The sequence below is a fragment of the Echinops telfairi genome, unplaced genomic scaffold (genome assembly GCF_000313985.2).
Source record: "Echinops telfairi isolate 266 unplaced genomic scaffold, ASM31398v2 ScPeMD7_3;HRSCAF=10, whole genome shotgun sequence".
Lineage (NCBI taxonomy): Eukaryota > Metazoa > Chordata > Mammalia > Afrosoricida > Tenrecidae > Echinops > Echinops telfairi.
In genome coordinates this window covers 16,712,585-16,728,409 of record NW_022103899.1, presented here as the reverse complement: position 1 = coordinate 16,728,409, position 15,825 = coordinate 16,712,585, and the positions used below count along the sequence as shown (strand labels likewise).

At 41.1% G+C, this 15,825-nt stretch overlaps 1 protein-coding gene across 1 annotated transcript in view; it reads left to right on the top strand.

Annotated features, from left to right (window-relative positions):
• Positions 1-4,080: 4,080 nt before the first annotated feature.
• STAT4 (signal transducer and activator of transcription 4) overlaps positions 4,081-15,825 on the top strand; it is a 130,886-nt gene continuing 119,141 nt past the window's right edge. The window contains exons 1-2 of the mRNA XM_004701500.3: positions 4,081-4,208; positions 5,833-5,977. Coding sequence (XP_004701557.1) covers positions 4,081-4,208; positions 5,833-5,977 — 273 coding nt within the window. The remainder of the gene's footprint in view (positions 4,209-5,832; positions 5,978-15,825) is intronic.

The following is a 15,825-nucleotide window of genomic DNA, read 5'->3' as shown; positions in this document are numbered from 1 at the left end:
AGGTAAGAAGAATGACAAGGATTGAGAGCAGGGGGCAGCTGCTATCGGGGGACCTCTTAGAGAAGGAGCGAACTTCAATATCGGAGAAGTTGGGGTGGAACTGCCAGTTGAAAGTTGAAATGTTAGCACCCACACTGAAACAGGAGAAACTAGGGGCGGAAGGGACTGGTCTGGGGACTGTGAAGGGCAATTCGGACTTTGGCCGCGAGCCCTGCCTGGGACCTGGATTCCCGTAAGGGAGAAAAACCTCCTGGAAAGGTTGAGCTTTGAGTGGCAAGATTTAACTATTTTCCTATGGTAGTGATCCCTTCCCCGGAAGTGAAAAGTTGCTCAATGGCAGATAGAATACCTTGAATGGAGCACGTTCTTCACCTGAGAACAGAGCAGTACAAGTTCCTAGAAGCTCTGTCCAATGGGCCAGCAGCCGGAAACAGGTGGAGCTGAGCCGTGGATTTTGAATGACGTGTAGAGACAGCGAGCTTGTTGTTGATGGATTGGGGGTGGTGGCACCACGTTCAAGTGCATCATGACAATGGCACCTGGAAGAGGAGAAGACTCCAGACAGTATAGCTGTGCGATGGCTGGTGGGGCCATTCCTGAAGCCGTGCCTGTTCCAAACCTCTTCACTCCTTCTCCCTTTATGTTTATCCCCATTTTCCTAGATGTGTTTTAGAACCCTTCCGAAGGGTCAGGGGTTCGCATCTAGCTCAGAGGTAATGAGATGAAAACACCCCTGAGGTCAGAACAAAAATGCCTGGCTTTCTATCCAGATCAGTAATGAGCTCAGAGAATAACGTTAGTCACATCTTGGGGCTTAGCCCTTCTAGATGTGTAAGTAGAGTTAGAACCAGTTGATACTAAGGCCGCCTTCCAGTTCTGTGATTCTAGAACAGGGCCGCACCACAGAAGGAGCTACCTCAACCAGTTAGGATGCTAGCCAGAGATGTCAGGAGGATGCTGGCCCAGTAAGGCAGGCATTGGGGGCCTGTTTGGGATTGGAGTCTGCCCTTTGGATGAGGTTGTTCTCCTTTGAGAAGCAGGTCCTGCTGGAATTGGAGTAGGGAGGTGTATGAATATGTAGTTTTGATCCTAGCTACCCACCCTTCCCACCCAAGCTGAGTGGAGTCGAATGCTAGGAAGAGAGGAAGCGGAGGAAATTGTCTGTGGGCAGGAATGTTCACAGGGGCTCTCTATCTGGTACCCACACTCACACTCGCACTGTCCACACCTTCCCTCCGGGCACCCTGGACCACCTGGAGTCCCAAGATGGCTGGTGGGGCTCACAGTGGGGCAGGAACCTGACTGCTTGTGCTTTTTATTATTTTTAGAAGAGAGAGTAGGTGGGAACCAACCCAAGTAAAGTCCCAGAGACTCAAATAGTGACGCACAGGAAAGCCTCAAGTAGGAGGAGAAATGCAAATCTCCTACCGAATACTAAGTCAGCAGCTTTCTGCTGAGCACTGTGCGGGGCCACTCTGACTTGGGGCTTGAGCGCTGCCTGGGACCTGGACTGAGCGAGAGGGCCAGGTAAGACCACACCTCGACCTGCCTCCCAGGAGAACAGGCAGGGAGGGTGCTGAGGCTTCGCTGCTCACATGAGCTTTGGCTTGTGACTTCTCCTCCACCTGTTTAAGGAGGAATACATCTAAAGGGAATAATCTTGCCCAAGTTCAAGATGTGATGTATTCTGAGAGTGAGAGCAAGGCCCCAGGTGTCCTAGCAGTGGCTCCTAGCACTCAGCTGGGAAGGCCAGGGAACCCCACACGCTTACGTGGATCTCAGAATGGGTAGGGCGGGTAGGAGAGTTGTGGTTGATGTGTAGCTGTGTCCACACAAAGTGCAGACAGTGAGCCCCTATGCAATCTCTGAGCCGGCTTCTCGAGATCTGTGATGTCTGACAATCAATTGCACTGCTGGGTTTCAGGAAAAACTAAAACAAAACAAACCAACCCATGGTGAGGCCAGCCAGTCACTGTGGCTTTGATGAGAGCAAGTGATATTTGTGGCAGGTCATCCCCTTGTCAGGCGTTCGGTCACAGAGGCCTTGTGGCACCATTAGCTCACAGAGAAGGGGCAGATCCTAGGGGACCCCCTTTGGGGAGACTTCCTAGGGCCAGGCACTCAGCAGGAGCAGGCAGGCTGCCTGGGTTCAGGATTGTTCCATAGTTAACTAGCGATAGGGAGAGGAGCTCTTAAAAAGTACAAAGGGAAAAACCAAAGAGATTTCTGAGGCCGCCTCAGGAAGAAGGCCTTGGGACTTTGAAGCTTCCCTTTGCCCCTTTCAGCCTGAGTTATCTCTCTGGAAGATGGACTTGGTGCTATGAGTGATCTAATTTTAGGATAGGCCCAGTCCAGTTAATTCTTTAGAAATGAGGCTGTCATCCAAATCATAGCCAGGAGCTCAGAAGGGTTCCAATGAAAATTATGCCACTCTTTCCCCTCTGTTCTCTGCGGTCACGAACTGGCATAAACTGACAGGAGCAGAGCAAGAGAGTGTTACTAGTGGCATGAGAACAAATGGGCGAGTTTCACGTGGCAGGTAACCAACCAACACAGCGTCCGGAGCGGCAGCTGGGGCCTCCGTTGGATACCTAGGAGCTGTGAGTCGAGGGCAGGAGTCCTTTGGGACTTTTTATCTTTAGGTTTTGTTTGTTTGTTTGTTTGTTTGTTTGGTTTGAAGTGGATGTAAGACGAACTACCCATCTACCTCAGTCCTAGCAATATTAGGAGCACCACTCGGTCTTTAGTTAACAGGCCCTATTGGGTGCTTACAATGAGTATCATAATGTGGAGAGGGCTTTATAAAATATAAAATGATTGGAAAGTGGAAGTACTTTCTTTTCTCACTTGTTTTCTCTGTAGGAAACACCGGCAACAATTCTAGACCCTGTAGATCATTTGCTGGGAGCTCATGGGGGAAAAAAGGAGCTAAGCATGGTTCTGTTTGAAATCTGAGGAACATGTACATGGAATATATTAAATGTACTATCACAATGTTTTGTAGGCTGAAGGAAACCTTAAGTTGCTATAAGACATTTTTAAATACTATGGTGATTAATCACATAAGAGAGTTTGATTTTGTTTGACCTAGAATTGATGAAAAAACAAAACATTTGACTTGAGGAAAAACCAAATGATTGTCATTTAAAATAATAATATCATATTAATTTCCTTGAGTTTGGAAATAAGTCTCAAGTTTCTACATGGTCAGGATGGGGTCAGGCCCAGGGCAGGGAGCGGGAGCATATACTTGTGCTTTATGCCAGGCTACCCGAAATGCACATCAAGTGTGCTTTCTTCCTCCTCAACGTAACAGGAGCATGTACCACTCATGGGCACATCAAGATCAGGTAAAAGTGAACGTAGAAAGCTCTGCCCAGCCATCGTGATCATGAGAGAGGGAAATGGAGATATTCATTGGTTCAGAGCTATACTGAACTGAAAGAATCAGAGCCCACGAAAATGCATGTCTGACAGTCTTCACGGATCTGAGCCAGACACAGGCAGACATCGAGAACACAAGCTGACTCCAGAAGCCGAACACGGCTGAGACAGGTGGGGGGAAACAGGGACTGGCAGTTTCGTACAAAAGCTTTGCCCGAGTGTCCTGAACCCGGAAAGGCTTCGCAGGATCTTAGGAAGCATAATAAATGTTAAGGTACAGTAAATGTTGAGTGTAGTGTTGGCTTTTAAGAAACTTCAAGCCCGATGGTATAGAGGGAGCAAGGGTTAGGGGAGGAGCTTATTGAATAAATCCCTGTGTCGACTGATGAGGGAAAGATTGGCTTGGGGAGGGAAAGCTTCCTGGGGAAGGTGGAACAGGAGTTCTTAGTAGTTCAGGGAAGGGCTTGGTTTGAGGGCAGAGGGAAAAGGTATTTCTTTGCATGAAGCATGAATAAGGAAGACGTTTAGAGAAATTGCTATACCTGTGCATTGAAAGCAACTTTTTAAAGGCACTTTCCTCTAGTGACAAAACTAACAGGCCACATGGCCTTTGTTGAAATTTAAGGAGAGACGAAATCACATGCCACAGCTATGCATCATCATCATTTAGAGATTCTCTTTCCTCCCTTTTACAGCATGTCTCAGTGGAATCAAGTTCAACAGTTGGAAATCAAGTTTTTGGAGCAAGTAGATCAGTTCTACGATGACAATTTTCCTATGGAAATTCGGCACCTGCTGGCACAGTGGATTGAAAACCAAGACTGGTAGGATCAAGCATCATTGTCTTCCCCAGAGGTGCTCGCACCCAGCCGTTCTGCTCGGTGCAGGTTTCTCTGGGGGTGACTTGGGAGAGGCGTTCCTTCCAGGCATAGAGCTTCTTTGAGGGTTCTGAAAGATTTTCCTCCAAGAGGAAAGCATTGTCCTTTAGGGTTTGATGAAAACGGAGTGGTCTTAGTTCTTTACTTTTCTAAAAGCCAACTTTTTTTCAGTACTAATAAGCTAAAAAGTAAATTTGTTTATGTGTCTATGCTAAGTTAACTATAGAAAGGTAAAGAGAGAGAGAGAGAGGAAAACAGAGAAAATAGGTCGAGCTTGTGTCTCTTTATATGTGTCTATACTGAACTCAGAGAAGCCCTAGTGGTGTAAGGTGCTGGGCACTGGACTCTTCCCCACAGGGTCAGCAGCTTGAACTCACCAGCTGCTCCGAGAGAGAAAGAGGAGGCTTTCTGCCCCAGTAACAACTTACAGCCTCTGTAAGTTAGAATCAACTCAATGGCAGTGATTGTTTATGCTGAATTAAATAGAGAAAGAGGCGCACAGAGAGTGGGAGACAAAAAGTCCATCTTGTATTTCTAATCATATATTCAAGAACATGCCACATTCTTCACTGCCATCCGTGAAGCATCCAGGTGGTATTAATGCCCAGGCTATATGGTGGAGTCCCAACAAAAAGCCATTTCTAAACTGTCTTGTGTTTGGCTAACATAGCACTAAGCCCCATTTAAGGAACACGGGGTCTTCATAATGTACATATATTTTCTTTTTCCAGTAATGGCTTCAATTATAAAAAAGATAAATTATGAGAAACTAAAATAAAAAATTATGTAAAATTATGAGAAACTGTTTTAAATGGTTAATAAATATTTTTAAATATTTACTGAGAAAATTCATATATTATACACTGGCTTCTTATACGTTTACACATCCTTCTCCAATGCTACTATAATCAGTTATTTTTTCTTTTAACATATAATATGAACATGATAACATTTTAATATTTGGAGGAAAATGTTAAAAGTAGCCAATAAATTTGATGTTTTAAAGTATTTGATAAATTAGTATTGCAGTGTCACAATCTTTTCTCTCCTTTATGTTTTCCAAAGCAAGTTTTGTGAGTGTTCGTAAACACTAGGAAGAAGTTTTCCAAAATACATAGGGAACTTTATTTATTGAAACAAACCATATGCCCCTTCTTCCCTCCCCCTCCTTTCTTCTCCCCTTTCATCCTCCCTCCCTGTTTTTCTTCCTTCTTTCCTTCCCAGGCACAGTTAAGAAATCATCTCAGCACGTGAAAAAGCATTGCCTCTATTGTTTGAAATTTGTCCCATCAAATTTAGATCGATGGGACCTCACGTCTGGTCTTTTGCTTTTACCAGAGAGGTGAGATCGATTCTCGATCAGAGTCTCGATCAGAGACTGTTTGTAGTGCGATTCACCACGTTTCTTCAGAACTCTCTTCACTGTGCATAATTTAATTGTTTTTCAAACCTCTGAATGCGTATCTCTATGGACTACATGTATCACTTTCATATTAGTGTGATGAAAAGCTGAGGACACAACTTTTACCAAGTTGTTTCCTGTTGTGTGATAACACTTTTGTTTTATTAGGGAGGCGGCTTCTAACAATGAAACCATGGCAACAATTCTTCTTCAAAACTTGCTAATACAATTGGATGAACAGTTAGGTCGCGTTTCCAAAGAGAAAAATCTGCTCTTGATACACAACCTAAAAAGAATTAGGAAAGTCCTGCAGGTAAGAATGGATTCTACTTCTTAAAAATATTTGGACTTATGAATCTTAAATTCAGTTTTTTTTAAGCCACATATGCAACTAGATTCTTTTCCTACCAAATTGAAGGGGGAAATCTCAATTCTCTATTTTTAAGTTTTTTCCTGAATATTATTTCCTAATCCAGTGTTTGTTTTTCATGTGAAAACAAGAAAAAAAGGTAAAATACATTAAAGGCAGGATGTGTGTGTGTGGGGGGGAGGGTATGTATATGTTTTCTGTGATTATAGCCTATGACTTAAATTTCCCAAATATGATCAAATTCCACAATATCAAATCAAGGATTTAAAAGATAACCCATTTCCTCAGCCCTTTCTTGCCTCTTTCTCTTGCAATTAGCATTGGTTTTGTTCCCATCACAGATGGCGGCACCATGGGCTTATGTACCCTTCCAGATTTTCTTCAAGTCCTACCTCATTTAAAAGTAGTCTTGGAGGGTACCCTCTCCAACCCCTACTCCCAAAGGTTTAGCCATAGGATCTGTTTTATATTCTCACATATCTGGTTCATGGTATTTAGTCTATATTCTGTAGTCTATATTTAGTCTATATTCTGCAGAAGATATATATTCTGTAGTCTGTATTTAGTCTATAGTCTATATTTAGTCTATATTCTGCAATATTGACATTTCTATGTTGTGTTCTCTCCAAAACTATGGGATTCTTGAGGCAAGAAATCTGATATTGAGATTTCAACATCCAATGCCCAATCACAGCCTAACATAAGTAGATGTGCAATATTGATTGATTAAAGGAATGAGTAAATGAAGAGAGTGAGTCAATGATCTCAAAGAATTAATGGCAAGCTAATGCTGAGCTAGACCCAGAGGCTCTCCGGTAGCAGACTCTGAACACTGACTACAGTAATGTTTACTGCGCGCCGACAATATATTTACAGCACGAGAACTGTCATGTGCTCTCTCTCAGTCCCAAATCAAATGAACATTTTAGAATATCCTTCCTAGACTATAACAGAAATGTGCTGAAAAAATAACGCTACTGACATTTGTTAGAGGACCGCATATATTTGCTTTTCCTATTATTGTTATGAACTGCCCTCAGCTAGCTTCGTCCTTCTAATTCCTTAGTCGTTTGCAAGACACTAGTAGGGTAGTCAAGGAGCTCTGGTGGGGCAGTGGATATGGGTTGGGCTGCTGACTGCAAGGTCAGCAGTTCAAAACCACTAGCTGTTCCATGGGAGAAAGACAGGGCTTTCTACTCTTGTAAAGAATTACAGACCCAGGAACTCACAGAGGCAGTTCTACCCTGTCCTATGGGGCCACTACAAGTTGACCTTGACTTGATGGCAGTGAGTTTGGTGTTTGAGTTTGGGTAAGGAAGGTGGGAAAAGAGCATGGTGTCAAAAGCAAATCAGAATAAAACAAAAGCCAAGAAGGAAAACAAGAATTTTTAAAAATCATTTTATCACAACTCTTACCACAATCCATCCATCCATCCATTGTGTCAATCACATTTGTACATTTGTTGCCTTCATCATTCTCAAAACATTCGCTTTCTACTTGAGCCCTTGGTATCGGCTCCTCATTTTACCCCTCCCTCCCCCTTCCTCCCACCCTCATGAACCCTTGATATTTTATAGATTATTGCTATTTTGCCATATCTTACACTGTTTGATGTCTCCCTTCATCCACTTTTCTGTTGTCCATCCTCCAGGGAGGAGGTTATATGTGGATCCTTGAAATTAGTTCCACCTTTCCACCCCACCCTCCTTCTACCCTCCCAGTATCGCCACTCTCACCACTGGTCCTGAAGGGTTCATCTGTCCTGGATTCTCTGTATTTCCAGTTCCTATCTGTACCAATGTATATCCTCTGGTCTAGCCGAATTTCTAAGGCAGAATTGGGATCATGGTAGCGGTGGGGAGGAAGCATTTAAGAATTAGAAGAAAGTTGTATGTTTCATTGTTGCTACACTGCACCCTGACTGGTTCATCTCCTTCCCATAACCCTTCTGTAAGGGGGTGTCCCATTACCTACAGATGGGCTTTGGGTCTCCACTCTGCACTCCTCCTCATTTACAATGATATGATTTCTCGTTCTTTGATGCCTGATACATGATCCTTTTGACACCTCATGATCACACAGGCTGGTGTGCTTCTTCCATGTGGGCTTTGTTGCTTCTGAGCTAGATGGCCACTTGTTTATCTTCAAGGCTTTAAGGCCCCAGACACTATATCTTTTGATAGCTGGGCACCATCAGCTTTCGTCACCACATTTGCTTATGCACCCTCTTTGTCTTCAGCAATCGTGTCGGGAAGGTGTGCATCATGGAATGCCAATTTAATAGAACAAGGTGTTCTTGCATTGAGTAAGTACTAGAGTGGAGGCCCAATGTCCATCTGCTGCCTTAATACTAAATCTATAGATATATGCACATAGATCTATTTCCCTATCATCCTACATAAATATATTTGTGCATATATTTATGTACATATGTGCATGCCTGTATTTCGACCTCTATAAATGCTCTTTGACTCCTAGTTCTTTCCTCTATTTCCTTTTACTTTCTTCTTGTCCCACTATCATGTTCAGCCTTCATTTGGGTTTCAGTAATTTCTCTCGGTTAAGCCAACTTTCTTTAATAGGGAATAGGGCATTTAATCTTGGCCTTATTAGCTTACTGTCTGACAAACTCTGGCCCGCTACTTGTTTATATACAACTCATGATTTAGAATGGTTTTTACATTTTGCCATGGTTAAAAAAATAATACTTAGTGACACATAAAAATCGCATGAAATTCAAATTTCATTGTCCATCAGTAAAAATGTATAGGAACACACTCATTCTGATTCACTTAAGTCTCGTCTGTGACTGTTCTTTTGTGCTACAATGTCAAGGCTGAGCAGTTGCAGCAGAGACTGCCTGGCACAAATCCTAAACTATCAATAGTGTTCGTATGTGTTTTATACTTAATATTTCTTGAGTTTATTACAGAAAATTTTGCTGACCCCTGGCCTAGAAGCAAAGTGCCTATAATGAACTTTGCTAGAAAGGCACAGATGGATACCATGGAATCAAGTTCTGACTCTCAAAATGTGGCCTTGGGTAGATCACTTATTCTTTGCAAAGTCCCTGTATATTCTCTTGTAAATAAGGAGGATTATTACCTAACTTTTGTGATGTGAGGAAAGCTAGAGCCTGAATTCTGGCAAAAGGTAGGCTTTCATCCGTGGTTTTCGTTGATGGAGAAAAGAGCATCTTTTTAGTGTGAATCAAGAAGAAGTGTACAAATATAATCCTGGTTGGTTGGTTGTTTTTTTTCCTTTGTGGGAAAAGGATTGCAAGGGGTGCTTTCCCATCCTCTCAGACCAATCTTTAGAAACATCATCTCTCTCACTGCTCCAATGCTCAAGAACCTGTAGTAACTCCTGGCTGCGTTCCAGTTCACGTACCAGCTCTCATTGTTGTCAATGGACCTCCGGGATCTAGCATCTTTTTACTTTTCCTAACAAATTTCTTGGGGATCCTCAACATTTCCCTCCCAGAAAATTAAATCAACTCCTGTCTCCAAGCCCATCTTACTCTCCAATGGCTCTGGGCCTCAGTCCATGATGGCCCCAAGGCCATCCCTCCTCCTGCAAACCAGTTCCCAGAGAGCCAGCTAAGGACACCGTCGCTACTTTTTCCAGCCCTCGTCCTCATCCTTCCCAGGACACTGGTCGTAAAACCACCAGCTTCATGTGGTGTCCCTTTCCCCTGAGCTGGATGTGTCTAAGGAGGCCACATGCTCTTTGAAGGTGAAAGCCTGGCTTGTAACCTCTCCCCCTCCTGCACTGGACGAGTTCATGAGAACTTGACGAGCACTTTGTTTCTAGATGCTCAGAACTCACAAACGCACAAACAAGTCCAACCCACCTTTCCTCGTGCTTACTGTACTGAATTTTAGAAGCTAGAGTGATTGGGTTTTTTAATTAGTTCAGAACACTGTAGAAAATAGTAATAAAGAATCTTCAACTCCTGTGTGGTACCTAAGTACACCTGTATTTTATACTTCTAGTTAAATAATCATATTCCCACTAAATTAGTTTTTACTAAAAACAAGGTTTTTTTTCATTTGTTTTGTTTTTATAAAGGAAGACACACCCACCCTGCCACCCCCCCACCCCCACCCCCCCAAAATACCCTAGAAACAGTCCCTTTTATCTTAAATTATGGACACTGCTTGTCTGCTACGAACATTTTCATCCTGGGGAATTTAAAAAACAGCCTGTTTTAACTGTTAAAACAACAGAGAGAGCAAACAATATGATGTCTGGGAAACTCAGCAGATGTACCCAATGCCCTTGAGTTAATTCCATCTTATCGGGGCGCTATATGCAAACTCAAATCCACTACATCCACCTGATTCCTACTCAGAGCAATCTTATAGGGCAGAGTAGGGACTACAAAGCTGTAAATCTTTCAAAAAGCAGGAAACCTCATCTTTCTCCTGTGGAGCTGCTGGTGGGTTTGAACTGATGACCTTATGGGTAGCAGTCCAATGCATAACAAATTATGCCACCAGCAACCCTTTATGGTTGGCTTATTTTGATTCTTTCTAGAGCAGCTGAGGCTTTAGAATTCAATACTTTAGTTTACTATTTATGTCACAATGCTTTCCAATAGCTTACAATAGTAGAACAAAAACGCCCTCATCGAACCTAGACCAAAGGAACTGTGGCACTGTGAGTTTGGCACAGGCCTGCTCATCTCAAAATATGCAGTTCAAGCCCACCAGCCATTTGTTGGGAAAAAGAGGAGACTGTCTGTTCTTATAAAGATTTACAGTCTCAGAACCCTACATAGGGTTGCTGTGAGGCAGAATTGATGACAGTGGGTTTGGGTTTTTTTGGCTTTAGGGCAAGAGGAAATTTCAAAGTTGATATTGGTTCCATTAAAAATATCCAAATTTTTTTAAAGGCTTCTTCTCTAATGAAATATTTCTCCCCCCTCAAAGAAATCTCATTCAAGTTAATGAAAAACATTAAGAAGTGGGATATGCTTTGCATTTTAGGTGTAGACAGTTATCTATTGACTCAGCATTATTAAAGAAGACACTAATATTCATAAATTTGAGTTTACTTATCACCCACCTCTCAAATTTTGTCAATTATATTATTTTCACATTTTTTTGTTCTATAATTGCAGTTCTCACATTTCTTTAGTTTTATGTATAAATGGATTTAATGTCCACTAATACGTCTTTTACCAAGGCTTCTGTATTTCTGAATTTTAAAATTTAATTCATTCTTAACTGGCTAGATTTCATCAAACAGCTTTTCAAGAAGTTTTCGGTGGTTTTGTAATGAATGAGGATTTTCATCCTTCAGAATGCCTGGTGCCTTAACAGATATGAAAACTGGGTATAAAAATCTTGAATTATTACTTCTTTCCCTCAGTTACTTGTAGACATTGCTCCATAGATACTGGGTAAGTATGAAGTCAATCTGAATTTTCCTATTCATATGATTTTTTTAAGAACTGGACATCCCTAATTTTTTTAACCCCTAAAATTCTCTTATTACTCCGGGGTATATATTTGTATTGACTATTCAGTGTCAATGTTCCCTGGGATAAACTATGTCCCTCTAATCACCAAGTCAATGATTTCAGCACATATCTCAACACTGTATTATTAAAAGTGCATAGATTTCTCAAGGTCTTTGCCTTGGCTGACTTTGTGAACTAAGAACACAAGAAGTCAAGTTCAGAGAACTTGCTGCTCAGTGGCACACAACTGTCTCCATGTACCCAGTACCCATATTTTAGTTTTTTGTATGACAACACAAGCACCAACTAAACAGAAAATATGGAGAAAATACTAGTCAGCGATACTGATATATTGCTCTCTGAATATCAGTCCTGCTTATAGTGAAAACTTAAATAGAACATATGGGTAGAGCATGAAAACAAAAGGCTCTTTTTTCTCAATCTATTTTGTATTCTCATTAATATTCAAGTTGTAATAGAGTGTGCATGAATGGTGTACACCATAGTTTCCTCTAGTTAGGGCTAGTCATAAATCCTGATTGCATAATCCCCCAGAAAAATGGCTTCTATGATGATCTAGTTCTCAGTGGCCCTAGTAGGCTATAGTAAGTACAACTATTCTTGGAGCAACCAGGAAGAGCTTATATTTGAATACTTGTTCCTAGGACATTCAGATGACACCAGTCAAAGAAACCTTGGTATAGGACGTCAGTACTAGCACAAAACAGCAGAGAATTCTGACTTTTGAAAGCAACTATTGAATTTAGACACAGATATTACCAGTAGCTTTGAAGATGCCTATTTAATTCTCCCTCAACCTAGAAAAACCCCAAATCACACTACTGTCACTGACTCAATTCTGACTCAGAGCAATTCATTATAGTGTTGTGATAGGTAGGTTTATTGTGCCAACCTGGCCAATAGGAGCATGTGGGATTAATAAGGTCGCAGTTTAATTGGAGGGCAAAGAGATAGATGGCTTGGCAAGGCTTGCCCCTCTCTCACTTGCTCTCTTGTGTTTGGGCCAGCATGCGCCTGTGGTAGCTAGTTCTCTGCCTCAACTTGTGAGCTACACTACCTGTGGGACAGCCATGGATTGTGTTGCTAGAGCTTGAGGTTCCTTTGAGACCTGCTTTACCATGCTGCTGGTGTATACATTGCTTGAACTTGAGACTGGTGGATCCTGTTTGCTGCCTGTGGCTGGACTGCCTGCATTGCCCTAAGGAAGACTTAGCTGTCTGCTTCCTTGATCTTGGGCCCAGCAGCCCTTGTGAGTTGAAGGACTTTCAGTATATTAACTGTTCCGTAGAAGTGAGTTGAACTGAGTCCTCTGTACTACTGTGTGGACTGTTATATTCCTTCGTGCTGTATATGTCTATCCTCATATATATAATCATATGTATCCTGGTTTTGTTTCTCTAGAGAACCCTGTCTAACACAAGTGTTTCTAAGGGTACATATCTTTCTCTATTTTTTGCTAATTAATTAATTAATTAATTAATTAATTTTCATTTTAATTAATCATTTCATTGGGAGTTCTTACAGTTATTATAACAATCCATAATTCAGTTAGATCAAGCATAATTTTATAATTGCTACCACCATCAGTTTCAAAACATTTTCTTTCTTCTTGAACTCTTTGGTATAAGCTCCTCTTTATCCCCTCCCTCCCCCACTCTCCCTTTCAGGAACTCTTATTATTATGTACTATTATTTACATTATTTATTTATTTTGTCATATCCTACACCATCCAATGCATCCATTCACCAGCAATTCTGTTATTCGTTCCCCTCGAGTGGAGTTGCACAGTCGTCATTGCTATCAACTCAAACTTCCTCCTGCCACCCCCCTTTTCCATACCTTCAGGGAATGATTACTCCTTTTACTGTTTCTGAAGGATTATCTATCTTGGTTTTCATGCATTGCATGATCTTAATGATACAAATGAACATACGCAGGTCTAACAAGATTAATGAGGTAAAACAAAGACCAAAAGTAAGGGAAGGAAATATTAAAGAACTAGAGGGCAGTTATGTGTTTCACCAGTGCAAACTGCTAGCTAGATTTATCATCCCTTCCATGTGGCCCTTCTGTGAGGGACTGTCCAATCACCTTACAGGTGGTGTGGGGGCCTCCACTTCGTCTACCCTCCTTCACATTAATTTGATTGCTTGTTTTTGAACTTCTGATCCCTATTAAGGCTACACAGCTTTATGGGAGCAGATAGCCTCTCTTTCTCCCAGGAAGCAGCTAATAGGTTGAATTGCTGAGCTTGGCCTTAGCAGCTCAACACTTACTCACCAGTGCCACCAGAGCTCCTTCCCTCCACCCAGAGTAACCACTCGGTGAAATTTTGTATTTATCATTTTCTTCCTTTTTGGTTACAGTTTCACTATGTGTATTCATATTTCTAAACAATCTAGTACCTAGACCTGCACATTTCTGAACTTCATATACATTGAGAGTACACTATATTCTGCAACAATTAGCTTTCTTTAAAATCAACTATGTTGATAATTTCTGAGCTTCCTCTATTTGATATGTGGTTAGGTGCCATCAACTCAGTTCCAACTCATAGTGACGCAACGTACAACAGAATGAAACACTGCCCTATCCTGCACCAGCCTCACAATTGTTATGTTTGAGCCCCTTGTTGCTCAAATGATGTGTTAGTATGTAATTTATTATTTATTATTATAGTATTTATTGTTGCTCATGCAATGATATTTGTAGCATAATAATTTAGGCATTCTTAATGCTGTCCTATAATCTGTGGGTGAATGTATTACAATTTAATCATTCTAAAGATGATAATCACTTTTTATTATTTCAAATATGTTTTGATAGTTCAGGCAATTGCTCTGAACACTCTTATGTGTGTCCCTTTGGGTCCATGTCCACCAATTTCTCTAGGTGTACACCTAGGATTGGATTTGCTGAGTCACTGAATATGTACATCTTTAGCTTAACTACATAATGTCAAATTGTACTCCCACATAGTCATACCAATTTACATACCCATGGGTGTGGTAAGGGTTTGGATCTATATCCTAACCAACACTTCTTATGGTCATGGATGATGCACCAGTCTGGGGGTATTCCTTGAGTTATTTTTGTTATTCACTTTTTAACTTCTCAATTCAAACACTTATTTTATTTTTAGCCTTTACTTTTTTTCTTATAGATATATATAACTCTGAACTATTTTTGAGAAATACTTTTTAAAAATAGTATTCTCAAGTATTCTTTCCTTTTTAATTTTATTGAGAAGTAGATGCAGGTTTACAGAAGAGATCATAGTTTTACATTTAACAATTCATACATATTCTGATTCAACTTATCCAGTGCAATCCCCTTGATGAGTCACACTTCCTCCCTGTGTTTCCTGTTCTATTCCTACTGAATTTGTGTTATGTGTTTTTCTGGGTTTTTTTGTATATGAAACCCAAGATTGATGAGCCTAGAGGGAGAGCAAATAGAATAAGGATTTCAGGGGCAGGGGATGGAGGGTACAGTGGGGGGTAAAAGGGAGCTGATGTCAAAGAATCCAGGAAGGAAAAGAATGTTTAGAAACTGATTGTGGAAGCAATTGTACAATACTGCTTGATATGCTTGAATGACATATGTCCCATGGGGGAAAAAAAAAGTTGTACTTTGTCCTTGAGTAAATGTGGCCTTTTAAAAATCTTAATGACTGATTATTCTCACATGGGCATGAGATCTGTTCCAAACAAGGACAAGGGTCATGGTCTTGGAGTCCCACCAGTCTATCTGGGCAGTAAGTCTTGTCGTTAAGAAGTGATTTGGGTACATTTTAATGTGTGATGCTTTCTGATTGTTCATGTCTGAATAGTTTATAATTTTAGTCTTGACCTCATTTTTGTTTAAATAAGCATTAAACTGTTTCATCAAAAGATACATATTCTAGACAAAATATAACCAACAGACCTTTAAGTGAATAAACAAACTTGCCAAAAATTAAGAGAAATCATAGAATCAAAAATCAATGGAAACTTATAAAACTGAAATGTAAGTAGGAGTTAAATATGGTCACTGTCACACATCCTTAGATGATAGAAATATAGGTCCCAAGCATGATCTATAAAAAGAAACCATAGGCTGAAGACAAATGGGTGCATAAGCAAATGTGGGGAAGAAAGATGATGGTGCCCGGCTATCAAAAAGTATAGCGTCTGGGGTCTTAAAGGCTTGAGGGTAAACAAACAGCCATCAAACTCAGAAGCAACAAAGCCCACATGGAAGAGGCACACCAGCCTATGCAATCACGAGGTGTCGAAGGGATCAGGTATAAGGCACCATCA